The sequence below is a fragment of the Vidua macroura genome, chromosome Z, assembly GCF_024509145.1.
Source record: "Vidua macroura isolate BioBank_ID:100142 chromosome Z, ASM2450914v1, whole genome shotgun sequence".
Taxonomy (NCBI): domain Eukaryota; kingdom Metazoa; phylum Chordata; class Aves; order Passeriformes; family Viduidae; genus Vidua; species Vidua macroura.
This window is the reverse complement of record NC_071611.1, coordinates 35249476-35265527: the sequence shown is the minus strand read 5'-3', so window position 1 is coordinate 35265527 and position 16052 is coordinate 35249476. Positions and strand designations below refer to the sequence as shown.

At 37.9% G+C, this 16052-nt stretch overlaps 1 protein-coding gene across 2 annotated transcripts in view; it reads left to right on the top strand.

Annotated features, from left to right (window-relative positions):
• The window catches only part of PARP8 (poly(ADP-ribose) polymerase family member 8), a 118276-nt gene that overhangs the window by 83297 nt on the left and 18927 nt on the right, over nt 1–16052 (top strand). For both annotated transcript variants that reach the window (XM_054003346.1, XM_054003345.1), the window contains exons 13-15: nt 304–357; nt 461–556; nt 14114–14206. In XM_054003346.1, the coding sequence (XP_053859321.1) occupies nt 304–357; nt 461–556; nt 14114–14206 (243 nt within the window). The remainder of the gene's footprint in view (nt 1–303; nt 358–460; nt 557–14113; nt 14207–16052) is intronic.

The following is a 16052-nucleotide window of genomic DNA, read 5'->3' as shown; positions in this document are numbered from 1 at the left end:
ACCAAACATCAGTTTATTAGGATGGAGTGAAGGCACTGGTGTTTTCATTTGAGATTAAAGTTTCTTGACAGCTGAGATACAAATCTCCATCAGATTTAAGAGCTAGAAAGAAATACTAAAAATCTACCCCATATCAGTAAACAGTAAAAGGATTGATTATTTGTAATGCTTGGTTCACGCAAATTAGAGATCTCTTTAGATGCAAATTGTTTACATATTTAAATGCAAAAACTTACAAATGCTTTACCATTTCCTTATAAATAGTCTGCCAACACTGAAGTTGCCTCAACTTTTCCGTTGCAGCAAAATTATGGTGCAAAATGCATTCCGGTGCGAGACCGTGGCTTTCTTGTGCAGGTAGGATGTCATATCCAATTCACATATGAAACACTGTGGAGCATGAGCTGACTGTTAATTATTTTTAAGCAGATGCTGTTATTCTCATTTTCATTGTTCCCAGAGTATTGAATTTGCTGAGCAGCGGATACCAGTATTGAATGAATACTGTGTTGTTTGTGATGAACCTCATGTGTTCCAAAATGGCCCTATGCTGAGGGTAAGTGGTGTGCTAGTAAAACAATGCATTTTATAGTGCCTTGAATAGCTGTGGATCATACAAACCTGTTGCAAAACTGTTAAATTATTTCAGATGGGTTTCATCCTAATACTCTTTTGAGATGCAAAAATATTAACTAGGTTTTGCTGTAAATTTGGAAACAAAAGAAGTCTTACAGGGAAGGGAGAGAGAAATTAGGCTTGTATCATACCACAGAAATGTAAAAGGGCATGTTTTCACTGAACACTATTGTGCTGCAGTAGTCACAGCCAGATAACACAGAGAAGTGCATTAGAGTGTTTTCCCAGTGCTCTGGCATTCTTCTGAAAGTTTAGGGCACCTCATCCCTGAGCTTTTATCAAGCCATGACCATGGTATTTGCATACACTGGTGTTAATGCCAGCACTCTGAAATTCTTCTGACCTTGTTTTGCTCACAGGCTGATGTAATGAGCCATTCTCAAATGTGATAAAAAAGGCAGTAGAAAGTGATCTTCTGTGAAGTGCCTGATCTAGCAGTGACCCAGTCTAGGAACACCGCTGTGGCTCGGTATGCCCAAAGTCTGGCCAGTTAGGCAACTCCTCCTTTCATTCCTGTATGACTGGGAACAGAATTTTGCCCGCTGATCATTGTAGCCTCTCTCATGCTGTTGGTGAAACAGTGGAAAAGAGTAAGATCAGTCATGAGAGACACACTGCCTGGATCAGTGCATCTTTGTGGAAGAGTATTTTAACAGAATACAATTCTTAGCTTTAGGACTGGTCTTGCAGTTTAGAATCCTCTTGTTTCACCTACCGTTCATCCACATTTTAAAGCCATGGAAAACTAACTCCACTGAATGAATGGTCTGATTGATAGCAGACAATTTCTCCACAGTGTGGCCAGCAGCTACACATAAGCTGAAGCAGATCTTTATCTGTGATAGTTCCAAGGAGCTGAATTCAGGAGGACTATTGCTCTACCTGGTAGCAGAAGTCACCTCAGTGTCACTCCCCTTGACACTGACTGGCACCAGGGTCAGGCATTCTGACTGCATGCAGGGTATACAAATGGGCTGCTTGTAGGATTTGAAAAAGCATGTACATATCCAGTTAACACTGTTTATGTCATGGTTAAGCCCCTATAGTTTTGGATATCCAATCAGAGTTATTTTTGCTTCTTCTAGCTTGTATCTCTCTTTTAAAAGCAAGGTTTTCTGACAGGTTTATCAGTAGCCAAAACTGATTAGAAGCCTGTAAAAAGGCATCAGTTCCTCACTGCTTGTCTTTGAATGCACTCCTATGTATATTACCCGTGACAGAAAGAGATAAGACAAAATCAGTAATGTTTGAAGAGTGATTAAAAAAATCTGACCTTGTTTTGAAAAACATAATTATTTAAGTCATTGGAGTTTATCTATTATCTGTAAGTCAAAGCAAACAGTAGGATTTATTCTATTAAAAAGAACCAGAATGTAAAGTTATCTGCTCTAAATGAAAAAAAATCTAAATTCCTTCTTTCACATGATAAAGATTAAAATCTCTCAGAATTACTCTTTTGTGTCTTCAATTTAAAGAAGGATAATTTTATAGCTATCTGTTTAAGAGTTTGTCAGCATTTCACAACAGAAGAATCTGCAACCATATTTGCTCCTGAACATATATTCATCATTGCCTTTGAAGTAGCATAACCTGACAAGCTTGGTAAAAACAGAAGCATGTCATTATATAACCTAGGAAAAATTAGATACCAGGAAGAAATCTAGCATACTCTGTGCATGCTTGAATGACTCAATAAGCAATATAGAGCCATTAATGAGTTTGCACTTCTCTAGAAGGTGAGGAAGGATCTCAGTGTGAATTGAGCATTAGCTTGCCTTGGAGTGTGTTAAGGAAATTTATTCTTCATTCTACTGAGAGCTCTGGCCAGGGGCAGCTTGAAGATAGTCAGTTTGTGGGGTTTATATACATGCTTCAGCTGAACACACACATAACACATACATGCATACTTATACATGTGTATATGTATAATGTATGTGAGCAGAAAGAGCATTTGCTCTTTAGTATTGCTGCAGGAGCAGATCTCAGAAATTGAGTACTTTTGTTACAAGAATGCAGCAAGCTTTCATTTAAGGCATGGCTGCATGCAGTGTAGCCTTATTGAGGGTCCCTGGCCTTTGTAAAGAGTTCTCTCTTTGGATATCACTGTAACCTCACCAGGTTTTGTAATGGAGTGTGCCTTGCCATGGTGTGCTTAGCAAGAGTATCCAGATCTCATTTTCTACAGATGCCTGCATCCCAAAGGCATTACATGACAGGCTCTCTCTGCAGCAGGTTGTGTCACGAGAGGTGAGACAGGCTATATAATTCTGGGTCATTCACCAGTTTCCCCCTTTAGTTCCTCCACACAGATCCACAGGTTTGTGTCTAGGTGTGGGTACTCTTAATGGTGAGTTTCCCTTCTATGTTTTGGACCTTTTTTTTCAACAGCAAAGAAGACCCATTAAATTATAAAAGCATAATAAAGTTACTGCTTGAAAAGTTACTTTAATATGTATATATTAAAGTAACTTTAATAGGTTTGATTTTCTGATCTTTTATGGAGTTTTATGTAGTTATAAAGAAGCCACTGAGAAATCTGATTCTCTGTTCCTCCCATATGTCAGCCTGGTGCCTTTCCTGAACTATAGTATAGTTTATTAATTGTCTTAAATGCAGTTAAAAATATTGAATGATTGCCATCACACAACAATTACAGTTTTTAATACTGTGAAGCACTATACCTACTTACAAACTCCTATGCTGTACATAGTTTTTTGTGCTATTTATTACTGACTTGGGAAATTCAGATGTCTCATCCTCACAATAGCTGAAGAAACCATCTGAAACTAAGAGATTTTTTTTTTTTTCTTTCTGCAGACTATCATTTTATCTTAGTTATAAAGTATCTCTCAATCAGTCTCTCTCAGCAAGCTTTCTTCTCAGTATTATGTTTAATTTTCCTAAATAAATTTTTCTGGGGGAGTAGTCTGGCTTTAATATCTATTTCAATTTAAGTTACTTTTTAAAAATCCTGACATATTTTTTCCCATAAGGTAACAACCACTTGATGACAACAAGATGTCTCATTTTGTATGGCTTTATTTAGGCATTAGATCCACATGGCAGACATATCACTGTATGAGCGATTTTGTTGCAGAACAGCTGCATGAGACAATTGCATATGTTTGACTTGATGATTTTACAGTAGACATCTGTCTTGCTCCAGAGCCCTCCATAATTATCTGATCATGCAAATGTTCCCTACTGGTTCAGGGATCCCCGTTGTACATTGAAATCTTTGAGTGTTTGTCGTGATTTGACATGGAAGTGAATTTTTTCCAGGAAGTTGGGTCAAACCAATCAGTAGTCAGGTTTAGATACTGGCACCTGGAGTGACCACTGAAAGTATGGACACGCCTCTGAGAACACAGGGGGTTAAAAGCAAGAACTCCCAGGAGAACTCTCTCTTTTGGTTCCGGTCGTCAGAGAGTGCAGACGCTCCCCTGCCCAGCTACGGGCTGGGTGGGGGAGGGGAAGCCACGCGGCCTTGTCCGGGTAGGCCGAGGGGCTGAGGGTCTGGAACTGAGCCAGCTCCTGGACGGAAGGGTGGAGAGAAGTAGGGATGCCTTTGCCCCTCCCCCCCCAAGAGGGAAAGAGACAGAGAGCCTGGCGGCACCTGGAAATCTGCCGGCAGAGGAGAAAGAGAAGGGGGGGGGTTGGCCAGCGTGGGAGGAGGAACACCGGACCGAGATATCAGCCGTCCAAGGAGTCTGAACGTTTAACCCTTTCCAAGAAATGAGGGCTTTTTAAAAGTATTACTCCTCCTTGATTTGTAGTGAAAGAGAGACAGTCCGAGAACTGAGATGTTAGAAGGAATATTTAGGTGAGAAGAGATGATGAAGTAGCTTTTAGCTAGACTTTTCTTGTTAGCCATGGACTGAACCAAAATCTCCTGCAATGGAGACTGCATTGTAGGGGGATGCAGTGGTGACCCAGGGAGACCTGTTTCAGCTTCAAACAGCACAAGAATGGCGAAAAACGAAGAAAGCTGAAGAGGGAATGGTGATACCCTCTGTCTTCGGGAAGAAGATGAGTCCTGTTTGGACCCCTCGGCCCCAGGGGAAAATGGGGGGGACTGTAGTCCCAGGATAAGAAACTGAACTGTTGTGTCTTTGGGTCTGTGGCAAAGCATCCTTAAAGGAGCCCTATGAGCAGTCTGTCCATGCACAGTAGTGAGAGCACTGTGACACAGAATAGAGAGTGTCACACTAGCAAATTTTTTTTTCCAGGCGGTTGCCATGTGTGACAGGGAAACACAGGGGGGCAGCTGTGTTTCCTGGGGGGTCTATAGTGCAAGAGAGACTTCTCTCTCCCTTGATAGTTTGAGTATAGATTACCTGAAGAGTAGTAATTTAATCAAGAATCCCAAGTAATGTTTCATAACTAAGTGTTTTTAGAATTAAGAAGAGGAGGGGTGGTTTAAAAAGTCTTCATCCTAGATTTAATTTATGTGTTTTCTGTATTAGTAATAGTTTAATAAAGTTTTTTTCCTTTGTTATTAAGCTTAGGCCTGCTCTGCTCTGTTCCTAATAACATCTCACAGCATTTATTTAGAAAGAGTACATTTTCATGGGGACGCTGGCATTGCGCCAGTGTCCAACCATGACAGTGTTGTTAGGCCTTCTTAGTCCTTTATTGAGGATAAATTAAGGGGCTGCTTTATTGGCTTCCTGAAGATGAGTAAGTAAGAAGCTCTTATATTTCTCTTAGGAATTTCGTTACAAAGCAAAGTGAGTATCATTGAGAATAATCAGTTTTCTTTTGAGCTCCAAAATTCCTTGAAATACAGAAGACCAGAGTTAAATACTCAGTTCCTCTGCGTACTCCAGAAGTTTGTGTATGTGTAAAACAAAACAGATTTGGCAGATGGGGTGGCCTTAGAACATGCCCAAACCTAATGCCCTCATGAGGAACTGCACCTGTATTACTGAGAAGGGGAAGAACAAAGGTTCTGTTGAGTGGAAGAAGGAGTATTTTATCTAAGGATAAAAGTCTTATAACACATAATGAAGTTGTAACACTCTTCTTTATAAAGGCCCATGGTCCACTGCTTCATTCCATCCACTTAAAAAAATCCCACAGTAGTAAAGTAGGCAATGTTTTCCTGTAAGTATTCATACCTTCCCCAGATAAGATGGGCATGAATGAAAGTTCTCATAATAGCATGTTTCTTTTGTATTTATTTCAAAAGCACAGTGAAATCTAAGGATTATGTGCAGTACACCAGAAGTTATAAAAGCCAAAATAGATGTTTAGAGAGACACACTTATATAGAGTACCACCAAAATCAGAAAATTATCTGAAAACACTGCGTGGAATGATTTGCAGTTGTTCTGCAAAGCAGAGGAAAAACACAGTGAATACAAGGATCCTAAGAATAAAAAAATATTATTTAAGCTATTACATAACATGGACCAATGCTATTTCATGCAATCATTTCTAATGATGGTTGGAATCCTGCATATTTCACTTTTCACAGAAAGATTAAGAAACAGCTTTGAAATCATTAGCAAGTGTTGGGACTGCAAGTCTCTACATCCAAACAGCTCTCTTAACTCATGTGAAGAGCCACAGTGCATCTTCCTGCAAGGCAACCTGTGCTACAGAGCTCTCAGGAGCACTGCCGTCTTCTGAAGTAGCTCCTTTCTCTGTTTTGAAAGAGGGGAAAGTGAAAGGTCAAACACAGGTTTTATGGAGGAGACACACAGAAGGCAGACATGGCAAATATACTGAAAAAAGTAAGGGTCTGGTCATTTGAATTAGTAGCCTCATGTTCCCATCTTTGAATTTGTTTTCAACAGAGAAGTTGTTTAGATGAGTGAGAATGGAAAATTATTTGTTTGTAATTAATGGCTAGATTTGGATTGTTTCAATAACATTGTGAAATGCTTTTTTTCCCCTAACATTTTCAAACAGTTGGTAGTTCATTCACATCTGTATTGTTTAAATGGTTACATAAATTATCCTGATTTCTTTCAAACTACAATATTAGATTAGATATTAGAAACTAACTTAGGAAAGTGGAATGACTTCCACAAAACCCATTCTGAAGTACTGATAGATTCTTGCATGGGGCATGTCTCTAGTGAAAAATTCCTGAAAATGGAATTTGTTTCATCCACTGTCTTGCACTGGCTTTTGAAGATCTCCAAGGATGGAGACTGCACAGCCACTCTGAGCAGCCTCTTACAATGCTCGATAAAGCTTTAGGAAAAACCTACTTTAGCTTTATCTAAAATTTTGGATAAAGTTCAGATAAAGTTAGTGGTGTATGAGAGAATAAAAGTACTGACTGACTTCTAATGGTCCTTTTCAACCATCTGCTTCGGTTCATCTAGCTAAAACATGTATTTTCCAAAGCAGATTTAAGAATGTAATAAAGAAACCTAAGGATTATTTGGTTCAATGTTAGATGGCTATTTACTTCTCTTAATGCTTTATGAAAGTCTTCCTTTTATTACTACTAGAATATTCTAGGAAAGAACTAAGTTGCATTTTAATAATGCAACAGTTCTGCTGCTGTAACAGTAGAGAAATAAGTAGTTTTAGGAATTCAGCATGTACTTTTATTACAAACATTTAATATAATAAGATCATGAGTCATTAACAAAAGTGGTTATTATATTTAAGGATCTGATTAAAAGAAGTGTAATAAAAATGTGATATCATATTTGAAGACTGGAGTAAAGAAAATGTCAGTCCTCTTTTAAAGAAGGGCAAGAAGGAGAGGATCCAGAAAACTCCACCCTGGTCACCCTCACCTTGATCTGTAGGAAGGTGATGAAGCAGCTAAGCCTCAAAACCATCTTCAGGCACATTAAGGACAAAAAATCTTCACAAAGAATCAGCATGGTTTCACTACTGGGAATTCATATTTGACTGACTTGATTAAACTTCTTTGAGGAAGTGACTGGTCTGGTAGATGAGGGGAGAGCAGTGGATACTGTCTGCCTGAATGTGAGTAAGGCTTTTGACAATGTCTGCCATGAGATCCTTTTAGACAAGTTGTTGATGGGTGGGCTGATTGAGGAGATGGTGAGGTAGTCTGAAAACTGGCTGTATGTCTGGGCCTCAAGTGTGGTGTTCAGCTGGGTAAAGTCTACTTAAGAGGTGAGCAACTCAGTGGTGTACCCCAGGGGTCAGTAGTGGGTCCAGTCCTGTTTAGTACCTTCATTAATCACCAAGACGATGGTGCAGAGTGTATCCTCAGACAGTTTGCACATGATGGAAAAAATGGGAGAAGTGTGCAGTACTCCAGAGTGATGGGTGCCATTCAGAGGGACCTCGACAGCCTGGAGCCAGTGGTATGCCAGGAACATCATGCAGTTCAGCAAGGAGAAATGCAAAGTCCTGAAGGTGGGGAGGAACAAACCCAGGCACCAGTGTATGCTGGGGGCCAGCCAGCTGGAAAGCAGCTTGGCTTGGACAGAAAAGGACACCAGCTTGGACATGAGAAAGCAATGTGCACTTGTGGTATGGAAGGCTATATTAAACAGTAGAATTGTCTATGTGTGTGGAGAGATGTGATCCTGCCCCTGCACACAGCCCTGGTGAGGCCACACTATGCTTGTTCTGTGTTCCTGAGCACGAGAAAAGGATGGTGCTACTGGAGAAAGTCCAGTGAAAGGTCACTAAGATGATTAAAGGGGCTGGAGCACATCACACAGGAGGAAAGGCTGAGAGCCTGGAAAAAAGAAGGCACAGGCAGGATCTCACTAATGTCTATAAATATTTGAAGGAAGGGTGCAAAAAGGATGGAGCCAGGCCCTTTACGTGGTGGCATGATAAGGGACAGAGGATACAATCTGAAACACAGGAGGTTTCAGTGGAACAACAGGAAACACTTTTTACCTTTTTCACCTTTTCTGAAGGTGACTGTGCATAGGAATAAGTTGTCCAGAGAAGTTGTGGAGTTCACTTCCATAGAGAAATTCAAAAGCTGTCTGTTCAGGGCAGCTGGCTCTGGGTGACCATGCTTGAGCAGGGATGTTGGACTAGATGACCCATGGGGATTCTTGCCAACCTCAATCTTTCTATAATTCTTTGATCTTATTCAGCTTTTACATAGTGTAATTTGCAAAGCTGATGTCTATCTTGCTGTACTGCGCCTTCCCAAATTCCTCATTTGCAAATACTAAGGCCATTAACAGAACAGCATGACTGAATGGGTTTTAGACACCTGTGGGACAATTATATAGAATAAAATAATCTCAGAATATATTCAATAAGGTAAATAAAAGACAATCTGTGTATCAGTTTTTCTCTTTTCAGTAAAGAAGTCTCCATAGAGTGCCATCTTGTGTTGAAACCTCAGACTGAGACCTCCTTAGAACAAAGAAAGGATTAGTAAAAAAAATCAACAAAATTAAATATTACAGCTAGTTTATTTGAAATTTGTACAGCATACATTTCTGCAGTTTGTTTTCCCCATAAAATATGAACAGTAAAATATCATAAAGTCGTATCTGAAATACCTGTTCTTATTATTTAGCTGTAAAAATAAGCACTGTCCTGTAATTCTGATACTTTTTTTTCCATCAGTAAGCTTGATTTTTAATTTTTTTTTCTTTTTGTCTCAAAGTGTTCTCAGTTATGTTTTATTTACTATGGGTGAAATCTTGCCCTTTGTGGATTCTTGTTGACTTGAAGAGGTCTTGTATTTCTCTGTGCTTTGCATACAAGAGTCTTAGACACCACTGAAAACACAGGAGCATTGAGTATGCTGCTTAGTCCTGGGAAATTTTTTGAATAGAATAAACACCATTGAACTGTGGAGAAAAGTATAGGCGTACAAATATGTTTAGTCAACTGGAGTTAAGCCAAGATGCTTATGGAATTCCAAGATTTTTGTGGAGTAACACTGTGGTCTTTCTAATACTTATGCCACAATATAGGCTGTTTTTATCTCTTTTTATGAAAAAAGCCTTTCAGCTACAACCTGTATGTTAATAGATTTCAAATAATTTATATTTTACTGACAGAGTAAAATGACTGCAGTATAGCTTTTCCTGTTGCCAAGTAGTCACCAAATCCAGCATCCCCATCTAGCATTCTATAAGCTTTTTTATTTACCTTTTTTTATTATATAAAGCTTTTTTATTCACCTTTTTTTTCACTGTATCTGTGAAGTAAAAATATATTTTTGAAAGTGTGTAAGATGCAGAAAAAATCCCCAAAAAACCAAAAAAAAAAAAAAAACCCAAAAACCCAGAAAATAAAATTTGTATCAGGCAAAACAAAACCAAACAGAACAAGCGACATTTCTTACTCAGCTACAGACTACTCTCATCTTTCTTCAGGTTATATCTGATCATCACTGTGGTATCTCCCATGTCTTTGAACAGTGTGTTCCATGAAACATATGAATACTGATAAACTATTCAGAGAGTTTACCTTATAGTAAAACAAAGACTTGGCATGGTGGAAAGTAGGAAACAGAACAGAGATTTGAAGTTCCATTTTGTCTCCTCATCTGTTGCTTTCATTAAGAAAAGTGGGATGGTCACTAATGGTTTCACCTTCACCATTTATTACATTTGCTGTATGTCAGGCAATGAGTCTTGCCTCCTGAAGTATCTCCTGTTAGATCAATAGTTTTTAGGTGTGTAAGTCATGTTACAGCCTCTTTAGTGTCTGTGTGATATCCCTCAGAACACAGGAAAGCGTGACACTTTGCTTTGAGCACAGCTGCAGCCCACATTAGAAAGCTGCTAGATCGATATAGACTATGAAAGTTTCAGCTTTTGCAAATTGAAAGAATGTCTAGAAAACATTTTAGGTAGTGTATTAGTCCAGGAACTGGGATATGTCATAGTGTGTAGGTGGTTTGTGTGTCTGCTAGTCTCAGTCACTGCAGAAAGAAATGACATTTGCATTCTAACACGTAGGAACTCTGTGTTTTTTTCATCACAGCAGCAGTTGGGTGGGAGCTACTGATCATGCAAAGAATGGGGGTGGCTAAAGGAAAAGTCTGAAAACTTCAAACACTCAGAAGATGCTCTCTGGTTCTGTCATTGTCTTCTGCCTCCAAGCATTTGCAGTCTCATGTTAACTGCCCATGTCTTATTTTTTTCTGTTTTTTCCCCACTGGAATAATGATCCTCCTAATAGTGTTTTAGCACCTAATGATCTTTACTTAGCTAGTAGTTCTGTAAAGACCAATGGCTTTATGCTAATTTTTCTATCTTCAAGAGAAAAAATAAAGTCTATGTGAGACCCTGGTAGCTGCTGTTGCTGAGAGGAACTACAGTTGCCTTCTTCAGGAAGCAACAAAGTCCCCCAGCCAGTCAGCTTGTATACTCAAGGTGGTGGTTGTAATCTGTGGAACTGTGTACACCTAGGATGAAATTCATATTCAGAAATAAATAGGTGTCAAAGCCCTATTTTGTTGTGTATTTTCCCCTTGAAAACAACGGGAGATAGTAATCCAAGAAAAGGTAATTCATCTGTACATTTGTGGCTGTGAATTCCGTATCAGTAAGAACATAATAACTGAACATTTCAAGTAGACATAAAAATTCTTAGAAAGTTTAGCTTGTTGAATGTTACATATAAATGAATCACAGTAAGAGTATCCAAAGATGACATTGGAACAACATAGCTTTTATAGATGTGCCAATGATGTTCTTGTTTGTTTAGTGTGGCTAGGGACATTTCTCATATTTAAGATCTGAAGTCAGAGCAATACTGTTCCCATCCCAAAGGCTCGCATCCTATGACAAGAGCAGAGTGGACACCATACAAAGGGAAACACACAATCAATATGCAAAACATTAGCAGCAGAGTAGGAACAGCCTTGAATCTCAGTTTCCCCGTAAAGCTTGTGTTTTTCTTTAAACTCTGCCTTCTAGAATTGATTTATTAACTTAGTTTTCATATCTTTTCATTGGTTCTAGCATGCACAATTGCAGGCAAAACATAAGTAAGGAAATTTAACACTGAATAGGTAAGTCACAGTGTGACAAACAAGACTCCCTCAAACATTTGCTTCCTATGCAAGCTAGTATTTTCATTTTGTAAAGATTTAAACAATACAAATGGTTGAGCTTAACTAGTGACTGGAGTAGAGGACATTGAAATGGCCATACCAATGTCTCTTGGAATACATTGCTAACACCTGTGGGAAATTTAAGTTAAAAACATCTTATTTTGGTAAATTGAGAGAATTTCAGAAACAGAATTCAAAAGTACTTTTAAAATGACTATAGGGTGGGCTAAAAGGCATCCAGACTGGATACATGAAGACAGACTGTTGAAATGTCCCTTTAGCTATAGGGTTGGGATTATTTTCCCCATTTTACTGTTTTGACAAAATTCATAGTGGACAGGAAGGTTCATCAAATACACAAAATGAGAAAAATTGTATTGATCCTAACAGAAGTATCTGTTCCACTTCAGGGCTGAAATTCTGCTGTCTTGCTTGTCCTTATATCTAGAGTTGTCTAGTGTCAGCCTGAGACAAAAAAAAAAAAAAAAAACAAACCCAAAACAAATAACCCATGCTCCCAAAAAAACAAAATACAACAAAACAAAAACCCCACAAACAAAACAAAAGAAAACCCCACAAAAAAACACCCTACCAAAACCAAAAAGACACCAAAAAAATTTCCAAAGTCAAGCATAATTGCAATATCTGTTTTCCTGACTTTCCTCTTCAGATGCTCAGACAACTCTGGGATCATAACAAAGGAGCAGAAAAAAGAGAAATGGTGACAAATTGTGTATTCCTTTACCATCATTTAGTTTCAAGATAATTTACTTTGCTGAGACTAAACAAAATATCAAAAATAAGTATTTTCTTACAAGTTTTCTTCATGACAAGCATGGCCAAATTTAGATTGTTCAGGTATTCCAGAGTTATTCCTTGCTTTGAAATAAAGGAAGCTTCTGTATTCTCTTGATTTTGATAGTTACCCCACTGAACAAATGATTTAACCATCTTCTAAGTGAGGAAAACCCAAGAATAATGACAGTAATAGATACTTCTTGTCCAGCTTGCCATGGCACAATGAATTTGATTGTGTTTGGCTTCATCTGCTGCCTAATGCAATGTAATATGACAGATAAACTAAATCAAATGGGTGACATTATCAGATTTGAAAGACGATAGCTCTTGTAAAGCAAATTAAGTGAGACTGTTATCAGTCCAGAAGATTTCAGATGTTTATTGCTTTGAAACCCAGCAAATGCTGCAAAGCAAGTGATTGAAGAACAACAATATGCTTATTACTGGCAAAGGTGTTGCCTGAAACAGGATTCAGCTAAATTTTAGGTTTTCTTTGTGTGTTTAATTAATTTTTTCATTTCTGCAAGTGCTTTGTAGAGGCAGTGGTTTGAACTTCAAAGCATACTACTACAAATGCTTTTGTACTTGTGATCACTAGACTCAGAACTTTCAGTTACAAAGATAAGTTTAAGTTTCAGTGAGCTAGGATTTAATCCTATTCATTCAAATAAATAGTATCCAGGAAGTATTTTTGATTGTTTTCAGCATTGTCATAACAGGTAGTGTTTATTGGGTAATTTTAAGGAAGGTTTTAATTAGTATTTCTTTCAATTACTTGTTCATTTTGAATACTTGTAACAAATCATGATGTGATATTACTTGAGCATTTATAAAATTGGTCTGCTAATTATCTTTCAGTAAATAAGATGGAATTGCTGTAAGGGTTGTAAATAGTTAGGAAGCCCACGAAGACATGCCTATTTTTGTTACCTAAAGCTGCATTCCTTTTTGTTTCTGCTTTGTTTGCTTTATGAAGGCAAAATGTTCAGTTCTCACTCAATATGCAGTTTAGATAACGTTTTTTTATTTGTGATGACATTGTGAATTATTTTTTAATAGGCAAAAGTTGGTTCAAAAAGTAGGGAGTTTTATTATTTAATACCTGAAAAAAGACTTGAAGTGTCTTTATTTCTTAAAATAAGTACTCTTCAAAATATGGTCTTCATGCTGTAAAAATGTAATGGATTTTCTTATAGTCTACCAATGATTTGTTAAATTGTCAAAAATTAAACATAGCCTCTTCAAGAAACTTGTCTTCCAGATCTGATTTTTATGTGTGTTCTGAACAGCAGTGTAAGAAGCTATGAAGAATAAATCTGCTTCCATTAGCAGCAGGATTTGTTCTCTATTACGATTAATTATGTAGGAACTTTTCAGATAGATAGTCTTAAGAACATTTGAGTACTATGCCTGTAATTTTGGTTTTCTAACTGTGTTAGGATTTATTTTAAATTTAGCCTCTCTGAGTACTTACAAGTTTTTAGAGTTCTTCACTTTTGCTCTTCAGGTTATTAAAATGTTTCTCTAATGTATCTTCCTCAATAATTGATAAGTATAAATTATTTAAAATTAATGCTGCAGTTAATATATGAATAATTAGCATTAATTAGGGTTTTGTTGTAGGTCATAACATGCTAAAAGCAAGAACTCAAATTAGAACAGAAATAAAATTAACTTTCTTTCTTTATATAGCCTACTGTTTGTGAACGGGAACTCTGTGTATTTGCTTTCCAAACATTAGGAGTGATGAACGAAGCTGCTGATGAAATTGCAACTGGGGCACAGGTAGGATTATCTAATGTTTTCTGTAGTTTACTCAGTCCTTTCTGTCTCTTCCATTATGTGTTTTGACTTGTATGCACCATATGAGTACTGTTTGGTAAGTATTATTTATTTGTCTATTGTTATAGCTGTAAATGCACTCATTTATGCATGGTGTATTCAAATAGTATTAATGAGGTGTTTCCATTGTTTTACTTCCATGTAATTAGAATAACTGTTTTTGTGCCCTGTTGTATTCAATTAGGTCACCCGGGTTGTTAATAAAGGCAGCCATTGTAATTTGGAGATAATTCACCTAATGAGCCATTACTACTCTCATGCAATTAATAAGTTACTTCCTGTTCATGATCTTGGGATGCAGGGATCCACTGAACATCTGTTGTTTTGATCATTATATAGCAGTGGGAAAATCCTTACTGATATTACTACATAGGGTTCTTCCTTTTAGTCAAGGATCAGAAATTTAATATAAGCCTGCTTTCTGACTCTAAATTCAGTTATTGATGTAGTTATAACCCTATCATTGTTTTCTTAAAGTATTTTAAATTACACTTCTGAATCACTAACCTAATGTTTCATTAAAAAAAAAAAGGTTAAAAGATCTCATGTTTAAGGTCCCTTTAAGATCTTACGGTAAAAGCCTGCACATCTTAAGGAAAAGTGTATTTGAATCCAATTTTCTGGTTACTGTGCTTCTACATCGTAAGCAGCATGGGTATTTTCGAAGGGCAAATCTTCAGTTTATTTAACTAGCACTAGTGAGTATAGTCACTGGAAAGAAACTATTCAGGTAGGTGCCTGAATACAACCATGAGCATATCCTCAAAGTCAGAAAGTTGCAACACTGTAGATCAGCTTCCTCACTTAAGAATATGACTGTGGAATCAGAACAGCAGTTCTTCATCTGATGTCTGAAGACCACTGGATTTGTAACCTCTAGATACCGACTCTTGGGATAACAGTTTAGGCTTGTAAGAAATCGAAGGAGGTGTGCAGATGAAGCCCCACCTCTTTCTCAGCCTGAAGTCCTGTGAGCATTTAATTTTTTTAATTTAGGCACATATTACATTACACATATATTTAGAATCATAGACTCATAGAATAACTGGAGTTGGAAGGGAGCTGTGAAGGTCATGTAGTCCTATGCCCTGCCATAAGCCAGGACAACTTCAACTAGATCAGGTTCCTCAGAGTCCTGTCCAACTTGACCTTGAATGTTTCCAAGGATGGGGCATCTATCATGTGTCAGTGTTCCATTACTCTCACTGTAAAAATCTTCTTTATATCTAATCTGTATCTCCCTCCTTCATTATAAAACCTTGACCTCTGATCCTATCACAGCAGGTTCTGCGAAAAAGATTTTCCCTATCTTGTTAAAGGTTTGCAATAAAGTTTCCCAAAAGCCTTCTCGTCTACAGGCTGAACAACTCCAGCTGTTTCAGCCTGTCTTCATCAGGAGGGCATTCCAGTCTTCTGATCATTTTTGTGGCCTTCCTCTGGATTTGCTCCAATGGGTGTAGCTCTTTCTTATATTGGGGACCCTAGAGCTGGAAACATCTAATTGATCTCTCTCGAATTTCGAGAGAAGGATGTTGGGAGAGACTGTTTTAAAGACTTTACAGAATATAAATGACATCTGTAGTCCTTCCCTTGTCTACTGATTTGGTCACTCCATCACAGAAGGCCACTGAGTTGGTCAGGCAGGACTTGCCTTCAGTGAAGCTATGCTGGCTGTCCTGAATCTCCTCCCTGTCCTCCATGTGCCTTATCACAGCTTCCAGGAGGAGCTGTTCTATAATCTTCCCAAGCACAGAGGTGACAGGTCTGTAGTTTCCAGGGCCCTCTTTTC